We start from the raw sequence: 17,395 nt of genomic DNA, 5'->3' as shown, positions 1-17,395 counted from the left end.
AGTGGCACCAAAGGTGTCGCAGGTCTCGTCACTGGCTCCCCGACGTCACCGCAACTTTGAGCATTAGCCAGAAGCTTGCCGACGGTAGCCAACGCAGCTTCCAGCTGTATACGGACAGCAACCAAATCTCCTTGTGTCCGTTCGCAACAAGCACAGTCCCTAGCCATATCGCACAGTCTATAAAATAGATATAAGGTCACAAATGGCGCTACTGAGTTTGAGATGTATACAAAATACACCAAAGGAGAATAAAGTAACACTAAACATTGCTGTGGAGATTCCTCACTGTACTCTGACACCACAAGCTACTAAACAGAAATAAATTTCTGTACTGAAGTTGATGTACATTATTTACAAATACCTGTTATTAGAAACCTGTTTACCGAAAAGTTACTACACGAGATAAATATTCAAACTAGAATGCACTGATCTAAACTGTATGCTGTCTAATACCACAAAATTAAGACGTAGTGGTGTGCCGGAGTTTCTGGCGACGGGAAAAATTTACACTAGGAAGCCGCCCTATACAAGGATATTCACAAGACAATCGAAGTATTTGAGATAATAAAATAATGCTGAAATCAGGTGGACTGATAAGGTTAGCAATCAGGAGGTTCTCCACGGAACCTGTGATGGCAGGTACATATGGAAAAGATGACAAGATGAAGAGACAGAATGATAGAGATGGAGCCCCTCCACGCCCGCACCAACGTGGTGCCCAGACCAAAAGTTCTACTGTCACCTCCGTCAACATGTTAGTTGTCTAGTAAGTGGATCACAGGATGCTGGGCTGTGATGTTGTCCGTGCGTCTGGGTAAGACTACGCATTAACACGGTCCGTCAGGTGATAGATAGTGGACGAAACGCGAGTGAGGGTAGCGATTTGAAGAGCAGAGGGAAGTGCGAAGGCTCGTGCGGTGGGAAATAAACCTCTGCGACAGTTGGATGGGTAGTAAGAGCAGTAGTGGCTCACTAGCTGCGATAGTTCATGCAAGGTTGGGTTTGTTAGTATGGGTATTATGCATCGTCACCGTGGCAAGCGATGGCGATGTATCCCAGTTTGCTGCAGCCGCTGCATTCCTGGAACAATTAAGATCGTTATATAGAGTAGTGGAAGATCGGCCATAGATCATCTCACTGTGTGTGTGTGGGGCGGGGGGGGGGGGGGGGGCGTGTGGAGCTTGTCTGCATGCATTGTACGGTACGGCTTCCCTGCGTTGTGCCAGTTATTCGGCAAGTGTGTTCCAGCTGGAGATCCAGTAATGGCGTCTGATTAGCAGGGGTTCACCTGTACCGTTGTGTCTGCCATAGATGTTAGGTTCTTACAAGTATGTGTTTTGGTCTTTTATGTTTCCATCTATGGTTGTGGTCGTAGTTCCCCAGATTTAGAATAGACGGGTTCTGCGAATGTCTGGAGTTTCTGTATAGTCTTGTGGTGAGTTTGTGGATTACCTCCGTGAGAGTCTCAAGTCGGTATTCCCGGCGAGGTCCACGATGCTTGTGTATCGTGGAGCATTGCTTATGATTTTGAGTACTTTGTTTTGTATCAGCTGCAGACGGCGCAGGCGTGTAGGCGCAGCGTATCCCCAGGCAGGAGCTGCGTGCGTCATCAGGAGTCGAATAAGTGTCATGTACATGGACCTCGACACCCTTCTGTTCAGTGTGCTACGCCTGTTGAGCATAGGGTAGAGCTGTTTGAGGCTCACGCTTCCTCGGTTGGTCATGTGTTGTATGTGGTCCCTCCAGAGTAATTTCCGGTCCAGCCAGACACCGAGGTATTTGACTTTCTCACGGAAACGTATTGGGCGTGAATGTAGAGTTATTGGTCTGCAATATCGGTGTTTGCGCAGTTGCTTCGGTCTTCTAGTGAACAGAACGGCTTCGCACTTGTCGACGTTTACTCTAACACGCCATTTCTCCAACCAAGGGTCAGCCACTCTGAGTGCAGTCTGTAAGCGAGACGTAATGTTTGATGGTTTCCATTCTTGCGCGAGGATGGCAGTGTCATCCGCGTAGACTGCCATCGTTGTGTTGTGTGTGGTTGGGAGATCGTTTATGTAGAGGTTAAACAGTAGAGGCCCTATGCTGCTTCCCTGGGGTACTCCCGCGTGTATATCGTGTTGTGTTGATTGTTTTCCCTGCACGTCAGTGTTGAAACTCCTGTCTGTGAGGTATGAGTGTATGAGACGCACCTGCCCGTCGGGGAATCCCGCGTCGCTGAGTTTGCGAATGAAGCCATTGTGCCATAGACGGTCGAAAGCCTTTTCGATGTCCAGGAACACCGCGCCTATTGCTTTGTTTATGGTGAAGCCATGTGTTATATGTTCAACGACCCGTAAGAGTTGTTGTGTTGTGGAGTGATGATTCCTGAAGCCGAATTCCTCCAGTCTCAGGATGTCATTTGTTATGCAGTGCCTAGTGATGCGTTTGAGAATCACCTTCTCAACAATCTTGTTGAGCGAGCTCAGAAGGCTGACGGGTCGGTAATTTTGTGGGAGGCTGTGGTCTTTCAGTGCAGTTGGAGTGAGCCGCCAGTGGAGAATGTGGAGAGAGAGAGAGAGATGCCAGAGTTTTGAGCGGACGATCTGGACGTGTGTCCGTCAGAAAAAGGAAATTTGTTTGACTGGATGTCACAAAATTACATATACATATAATGACTTTTGAACGCCATTAAGGTAAATACGTTGTTTGTTCTCAACCAAAATCTTTCGTTTGCTTACTATACCTATCAGTAGTTAGTGCCTTCAGTAGTTAGAATCTTTTATTTAGCTGGCAGTATTGGCGCTCGCTGTATTGCAGTAGTTCGAGTAGCGAAGATTTTTCTGAAGTAAGTGATTCATGAAAGGTATAGGTTATTGTTAGTCAGGGCCATTCTTTTCTAGAGATTATTGAAAGTCAGATTGCGTTGCGCTAAAAAAAATATTGTGTGTCAGTTTAGTGACGATCAGAATAATTAAAGAGAGAACTGCCTGAGTACTTTCAGTTTCACTCAACTGTCTTTGTATCAAATAAAGTAGGAGTTTACCAGCACAGTAATTCATAATTTTTCTAAGGGGACGTTTCAAGAGTACAAAGACATATTCATGGCATTCTTTCTCAATACATTTTTCTTTGGAAAGATGTGGACATAATAATCAATCACTTGTGGCATTATCTCTGTTGGAAATAGCAATGCTTTGCGTTATTTTGCAAGGGCACAAAAAGTGTTAAAAAAAAGTTTTGTCTCAAATTTATTGATACTACATTGCCTAGAACATTACAAACGAGGAAATTTTACTTTATGACTATTCTACACGCTGTTTTACACTTAAGTTCGAAATAACACTGAGCTAGATACTTCTCTTTTGTATAATATATGAGTCATTATTCTGCATCTAAATTAGCATTGTCATCATTGTTCTTCGGTATAGGCCATAAGCTTTATCATGAATTATCTTTGCAGGTGGAACACTGTAGATACAGAATTTGTTTTCGGTGAGAATAACATCAGTTTTCAAAATTGCCAGAAGATCTCTCTTGATTTACATCGAAGTTAGTATGTGATTATCTTATCTCTTTTGGACAGTGGCTCAATCAGTTATTTGATGGTTCAGGTGTAACTCACGAAACGGACAGTGGAAATATAGGCTACTAAACTGAAGAAGCCACTTGGTTTATTCGTTGCGCGAATCTTCGTTTATGCCTTTTATTACCGATTTTTACCAACTGTTCCAAATGTTATACATCCCCGAAACGCATCGACTCAAAACATTAGACCGAGCAATATTTGTAATTATTTTAACGACAATTGTGTACTCGTTTGGAGTCTAAATGACTGTATACTTACACTTTTTCTTGACTACTGCGTGTAGAGGGTCAGCTTCGAGATAACCTATGACTGTTTTTTTATACATTTTACATCGACCTTCTTCAGACTTTACTGCACTCCGATGTTCAGGCAAAAGAGTAAAGAAGAAACGAAGTTTAGGATTGGCTTCGTCTGTCGCCAGCGTCACAGTACATAAATAAATATCCGACATCAGGCAGATGTGGAATGCAATGGAGCAAGCAGTTATCAACTGCAGAACTTCCTTTTATGACGCCAGTGCCTGTTCTTGATTGTCCTTAAATTTTAGAAGGAATAATGAGGGATGTTTCTTTAAAAAGTAGCTCTGACATTCTCCTGCTAAAGTTGCTTGAATTATGGCGTATAATTCTAAACAACCAGGTTGCACTCTTGGACCCTTGGCTGCCCGTCTGGGATCAGATTCCTTCATTTCAGGAGTTTCTTTCTTCCGTTTTATGTGAGCTGTATGATGCATGTGAAATCATCGTACATTTTATTTCACTGCACTTGTAAACACAGTCACGACATTGAAGTAATGCAGTAATGTCTGGGAAATCGAGAAATGGTAAAGTGTCCATAGGATGAACTTCACTCATTTGTGCTATTCTAAATGCATAGTGCGTGATATAGAAATTTTAAATTTAACGTTTTATTTTGGCTTTTCACGCGTGTTTGACTATCGTATTCTAGCCCAGTTGCTGCAGCTTCTTATGACGAATCCAGTGGTCTTAAAAAGAAAAAATCGGAAGAAAAGTTGACACTGCACTGTAGTATGATTAAGTCTTTGGCTTCTGACGTTTAAGGTCCAAATTTGCGACAAGTAGGAGTACTACCTGCATACAGCCATCGCAGCGATCCGCTACCTCTTCAGTAGAAAATCGCTTAAATTTATCTATATTACACAAAATTCATGTAAATTAAAGTGTCACCTTTTCGAAATCCCGTAATTGTCTCCAATTCCGACGCATAAGCTTGAAATTCTGGTCAAAGGTGCCCGCAATCTTCCTCTGAAGTGATGCAAAAATATGGCGTCCTCTGACAGCACCCTCAGACTCGGCGACGCTCCAAACAACAAGGTATCGACGCACGAAAAAAAGGCCACAGCTCAAAGTTCATATGAGGTGTAAGCTGGGACAGTGATTTCACGTTGGTACCAGATTTCAACCCAGTTCTGGCCACCGCCACTGTGGATTTGTCAGAAGATGGGAAGGTCGTCACAGCCCCTCTTATATACATTTCACCACTTCTTTTGACGCCTTTAGTACGAAGGCCAGAGCCGCGACACCCAGCGTTGAAATCACGCGGTTTTTTATGAGTGGCCTAGAAACATTTCAGACTCACCACCACTCAGAAACGACGTGAAAAGGTCTTAGGATGTGACATAAAAGGCCCAATGAAACCACTTTGGGGGTTGATTGCTACTCCTTTCATGAGAACGTTACGTATGTACCTGTCAAAAACATCGACAAACAGCCTAGGAACTGCTATGGCGCCTGTGGACTAGGCAACACCTTCGCCCCGATTAGGTGGGATTTACCTGCCTTCAGGCGCTAAAGCAACAGCGACGCTGAATGTTTGTTGAAGTTTCTGGCAGGTACATGTGTAACGTGGTCAACAAAGGTGCGCGGGTGGCACCAAGGGCGTTATTGAACTGTTTTTTGGGAGGGGGGGGGGGCAGCGGGGGGTGGAGTCTTAGAGGGATGCTTTGCGTTTTGTTCGCGCACAATTTAATGTTGCACCCCCTGCTCCCCCCCCCCCCCCTCTCAATTTCTTGATCACGCCAAAAAAATGGCCCGAAAAAGGAAGGATGAAAAAGTATAAGAATGCTTATCTGCTTTGGATCACGTTCAAATCTCGTCCAATGATTGTTAACGCTCCTTGGTGGTTCCACCCTGTATATCAGAGCATAAACTACGGTCACACTGCACTCCAAAGAGGTCATATCACGTTCACAGGGATTGCTGCCTCATAATGTCCTTAGAGTAGGGTCAGGGGTTGGTATAAGTGTCGAAAGTTGTCAAGATCGTCGTCCTGTTGGCCATCGCACTGCGAACTGTCGTTTTTGACCCTCGAAATTTGTGGTAATCAACGCCTCCGAGTATAGGGTGGTTTCATTGACGCCCTATAAGCCCCACCCTAAGGCCTTTTCATGCAGATTCTGAGCAGAGGTACGCCTGAAACGTATTCCTCGGCCACCCATAAGAAAACCGCGTGATTCCAACGCTGTGCATCGCGGTTCCGACCCCATCGCAGAGGCATCAAAAGAAGGGGTGCAAAGTGGGTAAAAGAGGGTGAGACGACCTTCCCATCGTGTGACAAGTCCACGATCGGGTCGGGAAGAGTTGTGGTGAAGTCTGGTGCCAATGCGACATCACTGACCCACGTTACAGCTCATATGAACTTGTGAGCTGTGGCCTCTCTCTTCGCAAGTGTCGACGCCTTGCTGTCTGAAGCGACGCAGAGCCCGTGGCTGACATCGCAACGCGGTTCGCTCTTGCGCCATTACAGAGGAATGTTGCAGGCACCATTGAGCCAAATTTCAAACTTATGCGCCGCGATGGGAGACAACTACAGGGTTTCGAAAAAGGTACCCTTTAACTATATTGTGCAGTGTGCATTACTGAAAGGCTAATGCACAGTCCCTGTTGCAAATTGCCTATCTAAAAGCTTCCGAGGGAAACAAAACTTTGATTTTTTAATATTTCATATCATTTCTGTGCGAATTTAAAAATTTAAAATGTTGTCATAATCTACCCATTAAGGGGTATAATGGTATGTTAAAGGTTTAACATGTTAAGAAAAGTATTACAGTTAGAAACCCGGTGCATACTAAGCTAGCTTAACTCACAGCGAGCAAATTACGCAGAAAATATTCATCCAGTGCTTGAGAACGAGAGCACTTAGCGACATCCAACGAACTGTACTCCCCGCCCCCCCCCGCCCCCCAAAGGAAAAAGATGAGAGGATAAAAAACTATCGCCTGCCACATTTTCTCTGCTCATGCAGTAAAATTACAGCGTCACGCATTACATTTTAATTTATTATTTTTTATTACTAACACTATCTCCAATCCATATGTACAACTGGATGTGTAGAGTCTTGTACTGTAGGAAACAAGGGAGGGGATGTTGTGGGTGGCTGGTATCAACTTTCTCCAACACAAATGCACACCTGGATTTATTTACATGAACAGATAGCTGTCACTTAACTTTAGAGTCCATTTGTTGTGGTACAATCTCATTCATAATAGTCCTCTTGCAGACAATATCGGTTATCTGGCTATTGTCACAGTTCTGGTCGCTGTGCACTGTCGTAGCCTCAGTGAGTCCGAGACCGAGTGACTGAGCTAGTGACTGAATCAGTAAGGCCCCCCGTCAAGCGGCGGCGGCCTTAATACTTGCCGTCGAGGGGGCGTTGTCGGCGCGTTGCTACTCGGTGTGTCTCTGGCCTCTCTCGTGATGGGCGCGCTTGATCCAGCGCCTACTGTCGATCTTCGCCCTGCATTTTGCCGACCGGTGTGCTGGCGACAGTTTACGCCAGCATGGAATGTAGCTGCAGAATTACATCGTTGTACGACACACAGTTCGGAAGATATGACGTAATAAACATTGAGACCCACGAGGAATTAACTTTTTCTTAAAACGCAGCGCAAATTGCCCTGGCTATACTCATCCAGTGTTTGATAATGAGGGTAGTTAGTGATTTCCAACACAATTTCAAAGCTTTTCTGAACTTTTTCTCACTTAGATGCTGGATGTGTGATATTTAATAAATTAACTCACTTGTAAAGTAATCAGACATTGAAGCTTTCTTATACGTTTGAGTTCGATTTCTTTAAATAATCATGGGAGATGGGTTTATTGGTTGTTTTGAAATGGGTGAAATTTTCCTGTCCAGGAAATGCCTTTAACATTACCACATCGCATCTCGGAAACCACTAAACGTACTCGCAAACAACTTTATCGGCGATTACGAAAATACTTCTCTCAGCATCGGATCTTTCCAGAGTTGCGTACTCGGTTGCGTTTGGTAAGTATAAGCTTCGGAAATGTGTTTTTAGGTCCCGTGTCTCAGTTTGTAAAACCGGAACCTTTACAAGATAGCTTCGTTGTTCATCTGTCTGTATGTCTGTTAAGATCCATTTCTCAGGAACTTCAATATGTATGCCACATATTGAAGTCTGTGGTCCATTGGATATGCACACATTTTAAATTTCTGTGTTAATGCAGTCAAAAGATATCGCCATTTATGTCATATGTTTTCATACTCGAAAACTCACTCATCAAAACGTATAGGGTGCTTCCTGTTGACCCAGACTCACGAAATTTAGCAAAAAGTAAGGATCCACAGTACAAGTAAAGAAAAAAATCCGAAAATCCTTAATTTGTAATTTTGTCATTCTTTATCCGTCTGTCTCTTTGTCTGTCCGTCTGTTAAGAACCTTTTTTCCCTCGAACAGTTCGGCATATCTAGTTCACATTTATGTCATTAAAATTTTGTATCTGTGTGGATCCACAGCCCCCAGATGGTTCCGTATTATTGTTATAGCTGCTTGGCGAGTGATAAGTAGTCAAAATTAGGTAGTCACACGATTAAATAAAAATCACATTACAGCCTACTACGGACTGTGTTTACGTTTATATTTATGTCATATACTAAGATCTATGGTCCCTCGGCGATGTAAAAGTCTTAAGCTTCAAAGTCAATGAAATCAAAAGATACGACCGTTTATGACACATAGTGTTATACTCGAAAAGTCACTAATTAAAACCGTAGGGTACTTCCCGTTGACCTAGATTCATGAAATTTGCAAGAAGCAAGGTTTCACTGTACAAGTAAAGGGAAAAATCCGAAGTTTGTAATTTGAAAGTATATAATGTACACATACATGCAATTTTATTCAACTTCATACTTGCAATTAAAACTATTAAAACTATCTCGAACGTTTTGGAATCCCTGGAACCGATATCTTCTCAGTATGAATGCAGATAACGGGCAAAAATCGTCAGTATCCTCGATTTCCGGAATAGATAAATGGTTCAAATGGCTCTGAGCACTATGCGACTTAACTTCTGAGATCATCAGTCGCCTAGAACTTAGAACTAATTAAACCTAAATAAGCTAAGGACATCACACACATCTATGCCCGAAGCAGGATTCGAACCTGCGACCGTAGCGGTCCCTCGACTCCAGACTGCAGCGCCTATAACCGCATGGCCACTCCAGCCGGCCCGGAATAGATAAACTGACTATATACAGAATTAAGTTTCTACGGAACTCTCAATGCGCGTGTCCTACTCGCACCCGACCACCCTTTTGTTTTATGTCAATACTTAACTGGTAGATAGCATGAAGTTTAGTCTCTCTGTCCTACAAAAAGCTTGAAAAGTTTCTAAAATTCATATGTGTTATGGTTCTCTACACTGTCTCTAATCATGTCAAAAATCTCTTCTTAGCCGGAGTTAACTTTATTCTTGAAACAGGTGAAGTTTTTGAGACCGCGATAGTTTCCTCGTTCATTGGCAGGCACGATGTTTTGCGCAGCGGAAGTGGCAACACAGTGAGAGACGAACAATGCGAGTACTGCTCTAAGCTGCTAGTTCTGAATGCTAACTACTTTAAATCGGGCTGTAGTGTTCTGCTTTGAGGCTGTTGGGATATAAAATTAACATACGGCTCCCTGCAAGCTTTATACTGCACATTGCAATGCTCTTGTTTTCGTAAGCGTCGTCCTTTGTTCTACGCGCATGCGCACACAGGCGGCTCATTCTTCTCGCTGAATATCGTTTCACCGTCGCTGCCCGTATGCTTCGTGACGTAAAAACATTTTCCTTTTTGCTGAACTGATGTCGAACACGTACAACACACCGAAAGAAGATCAGTAAAAAAAACAGAAATTAACAAGAGAATACAATTCGAGTGATGGAACAGGGCAAGCCGGAATCCCTTTGCCTCTCTTTCCCTCTCTCTCTCTCTCTCTCTCTCTCTCTCTCTCTCTTGTAGACTCGCCTCATCTGCCGACCGTAACATGTTCCCAACCCCCAGCGCCTATACGGAATGCTGGTCACCACCCTGCGAGCGCAACCCTTCCACGCGATGCCTAATGATGATAGCGACCATTTAAAAACTGGCACACGCCACAAAAAGCACGCCGCGTGTTTACATTGTCCGCCGCCGGCGGCAGCAGCAGCGGCGCAGAGGGGCAGCCACAAGCCGGTCCCAAATTGATTCCGCCTCCGCGGGCGGCCGCGCGCCTTCTAACAAGGCCTGCGTCTGATTGAAAAATTAGCCCTTCTCCTGCTCTCCCATCATCCCCGCGGGCCGACTTCGTGATTTGCTCCTTTGTCGGGCGTGATTCCACAGTTCCAAAAAGAATTTCACTAGCCGAAGAAAAACTCTACCAACTCTACCTTTTTATCGTCATGATTAGTGTCACAGTGTACTGCACCCTAAAATTAAATTTCGTCTAGCTCATGAATAAGCAAAACAGACCAACTATGTTTATAAGGACCAAGAACTGAGAGAATAGATTCTTCCAATTTCTTCGCTTTACCATTGTAAATCTCCATATTGCAGATACAGCCTGTGTCACTCTTGCCCACCATCCTGACATGTGACCCATACTTCGTAATCTTAGGAGGGTTGTACGTTCAAATCCTCAGGTGTACTCTCCTTGGAATCGTCCCCTCGCCCAAAGAGAACTGTTGGTTTGGTTTGTAAAGTGTCCTGAATCTAGTGAGGATACAATCCAGCGCTAGCTAAACTTTGAAGAGTCTCTCGGAGCTATTTTTCAATTTCTTATTCTCATTAAAGTGTCAGAATATCCAAACCAGTCAAAATCTATTGCGACTCAGTCTATGAAAATACTGGGGTAGCTATTAGAGGGTATGTTGACCAATAATCTTTTCATCTCTCTTTCCTTGTTTGTCCCACTAGAATAATTGGGCCAAGGAATTTCTTCATGACTCTTTGTGTAACAGGAGTCCACTTGAGTGCTTTGGGCGAAGCTTTACGTTTCACTGAGGTCTGATCATGATAGTGTGCATCGCCTTGGGGTAGCTATTAGAGGGTATGTTGACCAATAATCTTTTCATCTCTCTTTCGTTGTTTGTCCCACAAGAATAATTGGGCCAAGGAATTTCTTCATGACTCTTTGTGTAACAGGAGTCCACTTGAGTGCTTTGGGCGAAGCTTTACGTTTCACTGAGGTCTGATCATGATAGTGTACATCGCCTTCCAAGACAGTTAAAACTAGTCGTCACCGAACAATCGGCTAATCACAGAGGCACCAGGGCCACATTAGATGCTACAGAATCACATTCAGCTGCATAAGGAATGACCACAGGGTGACCTTCAAGAGGTTGAAAGTGTGGCTGAATGTCAGTTTTTCACTAGTCATGGTTATCATTATGGCAGCACGAATCACTCATAAGAACGGAACCACCATCGTTATCGTCGAAATCACTTGATAACATTGCCGCCTTACACTCCTTTATAGGTCTAAAAATATCACTGTCACTGGATTCTTCCACAGAACTATAAATATCCAGATCCTCAAACTCACTAGAAACATCTGAATAGAGTCTGCGCTGAATATCGTGGCCGATAAATGCGCGGGAGGAGAGGGGGGGGGGAGGGTGTTACGGGCAGAAGCTGTAGGGGAAAAGCCGAGCGCTGGAGGGGAAGTGCGGTTCTAAATTAAAGCCAACGCTCACAGTTTTTGTAAAATGCATGGTGACCATTCAGAGAGATCTGTTACCTCTGTTTTAGTTAGCATCTAAAAAGAATCACGCTGAAAACGCAGCGATTTATTTTCGCTTGGCCTGTTAACCGGTTGTAACTGTCAGAGAAACGTCATGAGTCGCTAATTTTGAATAAAACCTATACATTTCTCTTGCTGCCATCTTAAAATTTGCTTATCTTGCCAAAACATAGCCGAGTTTACACAGTGTCACCTCACTAACATGTGCAGATGGAAATGCGAGAGAATTTTGAAACATTGATTTAAACATTTCTCGTTTCACTAGCTATCGATGGCCCTTAAAAGTTACATTCTTTGATCGGGAGAGTCTGTAGTTAGTGGAATAACACGGTAGCTATTGAAGTTGTGTTTAATAACCACATGGCAAAATACTTTCCTCTTTGCTTGTTATCATTTCCAAAATCTCATTTCAGTATCTCAAACCGTTTATGAAATGTGAGGAATGTTGTGGATAGTTCACTGTGGCTTTATCGCTGGCGCGGGGCGATCGCAAATGAATGTGCTAAACCACATCAATTTTCTCGAGATTGGTGTCAGAGACCTCCATCCAAGTCCAAAGAAAAATTCGAAACGTTAGCTAAATTTAATATACAGTAACATATTATGTAATATGCACCAAACGAAAAATTATAGCGGCTCCTATTCTTCATTGCAAACTTTTTTTTCGAATTTCGCGCAGTGTATTACTTTCGTGTAAATATCACAGTAACTATGACCGTCAACGAAATGATGGGCACATCGTCATGAACCTGACAAATAAAGCTATAAGTACCGCAAAAATGATTTTTTTAAACAATGTCGGCCTCCCATTGCAAACAAACGAAAAAACTTTGGACGACAATTGGTCACTCCCCATCGGCGACCGTATCTTACGCGGGCTCTATTCGTCGGCGAAAACCTCCGAAAGCATTTTTCGGAGACATTCATTTCCTTCCGTTTTCTGTTCTATCTGAAATATCAAAATACATTTACGATGCTAAATAAGCAAAAAGTACTGCCCTACCAGCATGTTATAGTACTTGGTCTCCAGTGGCCGTTATTGAAAACGCGCGGTGACGCTAAATTACGCAATCACACGGTTATTAAGGAAAGCGCACGGCGCTGAGAATTATTTCAAGACAGCTGTGGATATACTATCAAGTCTTTCAGCGTGTCCTCGTGAGATATCATGATGGAAATTCGCGATACGCTGACCGAAGCGTTTCACTCCCAGGTGCAATTGTATCGTCTTCTGCTGTAGTTGGAGTGACAAGCGATGGCGGTCGAGTTAAGGCTTATTCTGCGCATCTGCGTCACGCATTCTCCGACAGCCAATGAGCATCCATTAGTTTTCTGAGCGCTCTGCTGTGAATATTGTTCCCATTGCGAGCATTCAACGTTATCCTAGCGAGTTACACTACTGGCCATTAAAATTGCTACACCACGAAGATGACGTGCTACAGGCGCGAAATTTAACCGACAGGAAGAACATGCTGTGATATGCAAATGATTTGCTTTTCAGGGCATTCACACAAGGTTGGTGCCAGGGGCGACACCTACAACGCGCTGACATAAGGAAAGTTTCCAACCGATTTCTCATACACAAACAGCAGCTGACCGGCGTTGCCTGGTGAAACGTTGTTTTGATGCTTCGTGTAAGAAGGAGAAATGCGTACCATCATGTTTCCGACTCTGATAAAGGTAAGATTGTAGCCTATCGCGATTGCGGTTTATCGTATTGCGACATTGCTGCTCGCGTTGGTCGAGATCCAATGAATGTTAGCAGAATATGGAATCGGTGGTTTCAGGAGGGTAATACGGAACGCCCTGCTTGATCCCAACGGTATCGTATCACAAGCGGTCGAGATGACAGGCATCTTACCCGCATGGCTGTAACGGATCGTGCAACCACGACTCGATCCCTGAGTCAACAGATGGGGACGTTTGCAAGACAACAACCAGCTGCACGAACAGTTCGACGACGTTTGCAGCAGCTCGGAGACCATGGCTGCGGAAAACCTCGACGCTGCATCATAGACAGGGGCGCCTGCGATGGTGTACTCAACGACGAACCTGGGTGCACGAATGGCAAAACGTCATTTTTTTTTTCGGATGAATCCAGGTTCTGTTTACAGCATCATAATGGTCGCGTCCGTATTTGGCGACATCGCGGTGAACACACATTGGAAGCGTGTATTCGTCATCGCCATACTGGCGTATCACCCGGCGTGATGGTATGGGGTGCCATTGGTTACACGTCTCAGTCACCTCTTGTTAGCATTGACGGCACTTTGAACAGTGGACGTTACATTTCAGATGTGTTACGACCCGTGGCTCTACCCTTCACTCGATCCTTGCGAAACCCTACATTTCACCAGGAAAATGCACGATCACATGTTGCAGGTCCTGTACGGGCCTTTCTGGATACAGAAAATGTTCGACTGCTGCCCTGGCCAGCACATTCTCCACATCTCTCACCAACTGAATACGTCTGGTCAATGGTGGCCGAGCAACTGGCTCGTCACAACACGCCACTCACTACTCTTGATGAACTGTGGTATCGTGTTGAAGCTACATGGGCAGCTGTACCTGTACAAGCCATCCAAGCTCTGTTTGACTCAATGCCCAGGCGTATCGAGGCCGTTATTACGGCCAGAGGTGGTTGTTCTGGGTACTGCTTTCTCAGGATCTATGCACCCAAATTGCGTAAAAATGTAATCACATGTCAGTTCTAGTATAATATATTTGTCCAATGAACAGCTGTTTATCATCTGCATTTCTTCTTGGTGCAGCAAAATTAATGGCCAGTAGTGTATTTATTGAATTTTTATTCCATTTGTTGCGAATTGTCGTGGCTGATGGTTGTGGTAAGAGACAAATTCTACTCAAGCAAGTGAGAGACTAATTTGCAGGATGCACGCTTTTATTAAGTGCAAAGCACTGAGAGAAGCTGCATAAATATTCAGTCAGATCTTGATAAGATTTCAACGTGGTGTAGCGATTGGCAATTTGCTCTGAATGTTCAGAAATGTAAAATTTTATATTTCAATAAACGAAAAAGCGTAGTATCTAGCGAGTATAATTTTAATGAGTTACTGTTGGAATCGGTCAAATCATACAAATACCTGGGTGTAACACTTCGCGTGGATGTGAAATGGAATGATCACATACTGTTAGATTCAGTCGTGGGTAAAGCACGTGGTATACTTCGGTTTATTTCTAGAATAGTGGTGAATTGCAATCAGTCTTCAAAAGAGATTGCTTAAAAATCGCTCGTGCCACAGGTTCTATAATATTGCTCAAGTTCGTGGGACCCGTACAAGATAGGACTAGTATGGGATATTGAAGGTATACAGAGAAGGGCAGCACGAATGGTCACAGCTTTGTTTAATCCGTGGGAGAGGGTGACAGAGATACTGAAGCAACTGAACTGGCAGACTCTTGAACACAGATGTAAACTATCCCGAGAAAGTCTGTTAACAAAGTTTCAAGTACCGGTTTTAAACGACTACTCTATGAATGTACTACAACTCCCTACGTGTCGCTCACATAGGGATCGTGAGGATAAGATTAGAATAATTACTGCACGCACAGAGGCATTCTACAATCATTCTTACCGCGCTCCATACGGACGTACCCACTGCCACGCACCTCACAGTGGTTTGCAGAGTATAGATGTAGATGTGCATGTATGCGCGTATGGCAACTGTCGCTTGGAACCGACAACAGTGCAATCCCTGACCGTTTCTCGACCTGCGCGAACGGCCATCGTTCGTGGATCGGACAATAATACATGAAGGCAGTTGCATTTGCCACGTTGGCTACGGGTGTAAACACCTAACTAGGCGAAGTCTACAGGCAGCGTGTAGTAGATACGAGTCCGTCACAGATGGCGTGCGAAACACGAATAAACTCGGAATCCGTCTTCTATGTGTTAACAAGATGTTGTTTTGACCTGCTATAATTGAATGAACAGAAATCTCTATTTGAAACTGCCTTATCATTTTTTAGGGCTCCAGCTGAGGTGCCACTTTATCTTTACCTGAATTTTTGATAAATTCCTTCCTTGCCTTCGTCAGGTTTCGAACGTGGTTTCTGCTCCTGGACCATATCTGTGGCCAACGAAATCTGCGCTCAACAGCTGGCGAAGACAATGAACGAATTTGACGAAAATTCGTATGAAGATAACATGACAACACGACTGCAAACACAGAAACTTGTAAATCACCGCCGCGCGGGATTAACCGAGCGGTCTTGGGCGCTGCAGTCACGGACTGTGCGGCTGATCCTGGCGGAGGTTCGAATCCTCTCTTGGGCATGTGTGTGTGTGTGTGTGTGTGTTTGTACTTAGGATACTTTAGGTTAAGTAGTGTGTAAGCTTAGGAACTGATGATCTTAGCAATTAAGTCCCATAAGATTTCACACACATTTGAACATTTTGTAAACCACCAATATCGACATTTAGAAGTGCCTGCAGTGCTACGAGGTACTTTTTTTTTTTTTTTTTTTTTTTTTTTTTTTTGCAGGAGGACCCCCGTGACCTGCTGCAGGTGACGCTGGACCAGATCTGCGAGCTGCAGAGGTCTCTGCAGTCGCCGCACGCCGACGCCCACGCCTCCGATTACGGTACGTTTGTTTGCTTGTTTATTGTGCTATGCAAACAATTCTGCTACTTCCACCACTGAGTAGTAACTGTTGTAGCGCTTTAGAGCGTGTGTCGGATGTTTCGTGCCGAATCAGGTCGCGTATAGGATAGTGCAACAGGTTTTGCTGTGTATCATGTTCTTCACTAAAAGTTTGCGCACTCATCTGTCGGCATATAAAACCGGTAAATTAAACAATAAACGTTGCGATGCTATATTCAACGTCTATTCGTGTATAATTTTATAATGCTTAGCTTAAATTCTTTCGAGTTAATAGAGGATGAGCGGTTTCTGGCGAACTGTAGCTACAGTCATGATCTCGGCATGCAAATATTTAAAAAAGAAATCAAATTTAAGTAGGACTTGCGCACTGAGGGTTCGGTACAAACATAATTATGTACATATATACCGTTCAACCATCCTGGGAAACGAGATTTCAACGATTTTTGACTGTTTTCGATAGAAATACTGGCAAGATATCAGTCTCAGAAATTAGAAGAACACACATATATATATATATATATATATATATATATATATATATATATATATATATAGGGTGTTACAAAAAGGTACGGCCAAACTTTCAGGAAACATTCCTCACACACAAATAAAGAAAAGATGTTATGTGGACATGTGTCCGGAAACGCTTAATTTCCATGTTAGAGCTCATTTTAGTTTCGTCCACCTACGCTCAATGGAGCACGTTATCATGATTTCATGCGGGATACTCTACCTGTGCTGCTAGAACATGTGCCTTTACCAGTACGACACAACATGTGGTTCATGCACGATGGAGCTCCTGCACATTTCAGTCGAAGTGTTCGTACGCTTCTCAACAACAGATTCGGTGACCGATGGATTGGTAGAGGCGGACCAATTCCATGGCCTCCACGTTCTCCTGACCTCAACCCTCTTCACTTTCATTTATGGGGGCATTTGAAAGCTCTTGTCTACGCAACCCCGGTACCAAATGTACAGACTCTTCGTGCTCGTATTGTGGACGTCTGTGATACAATACGCCATTCTCCAGGGCTGCATCAGCGCATCAGGGATTCCATGTGACGGAGGGTGAATGAATGTATCCTCGCTAACGGAGGACATTTTGAACATTTCCTGTAACAAAGTGTTTGAAGTCATGCTGGTACGTTCTGCTGCTGAGTGTTTCCATTCCATGATTAACGT

At 43.8% G+C, this 17,395-nt stretch overlaps 1 protein-coding gene across 1 annotated transcript in view; it reads left to right on the top strand.

Moving 5' to 3' along the window:
* The window catches only part of LOC124593901, a 174,534-nt gene that overhangs the window by 80,294 nt on the left and 76,845 nt on the right, over nt 1-17,395 (top strand). The window contains exon 3 of the mRNA XM_047132250.1: nt 16,094-16,193. Within this exon, the coding sequence (XP_046988206.1) occupies nt 16,094-16,193 (100 nt within the window). The remainder of the gene's footprint in view (nt 1-16,093; nt 16,194-17,395) is intronic.

Source organism: Schistocerca americana, chromosome 2 (genome assembly GCF_021461395.2).
Source record: "Schistocerca americana isolate TAMUIC-IGC-003095 chromosome 2, iqSchAmer2.1, whole genome shotgun sequence".
Classification (NCBI taxonomy): domain Eukaryota; kingdom Metazoa; phylum Arthropoda; class Insecta; order Orthoptera; family Acrididae; genus Schistocerca; species Schistocerca americana.
The sequence above is the reverse complement of the archived record's forward strand: the minus strand, read 5'-3'. Positions and strand labels throughout refer to the sequence as shown.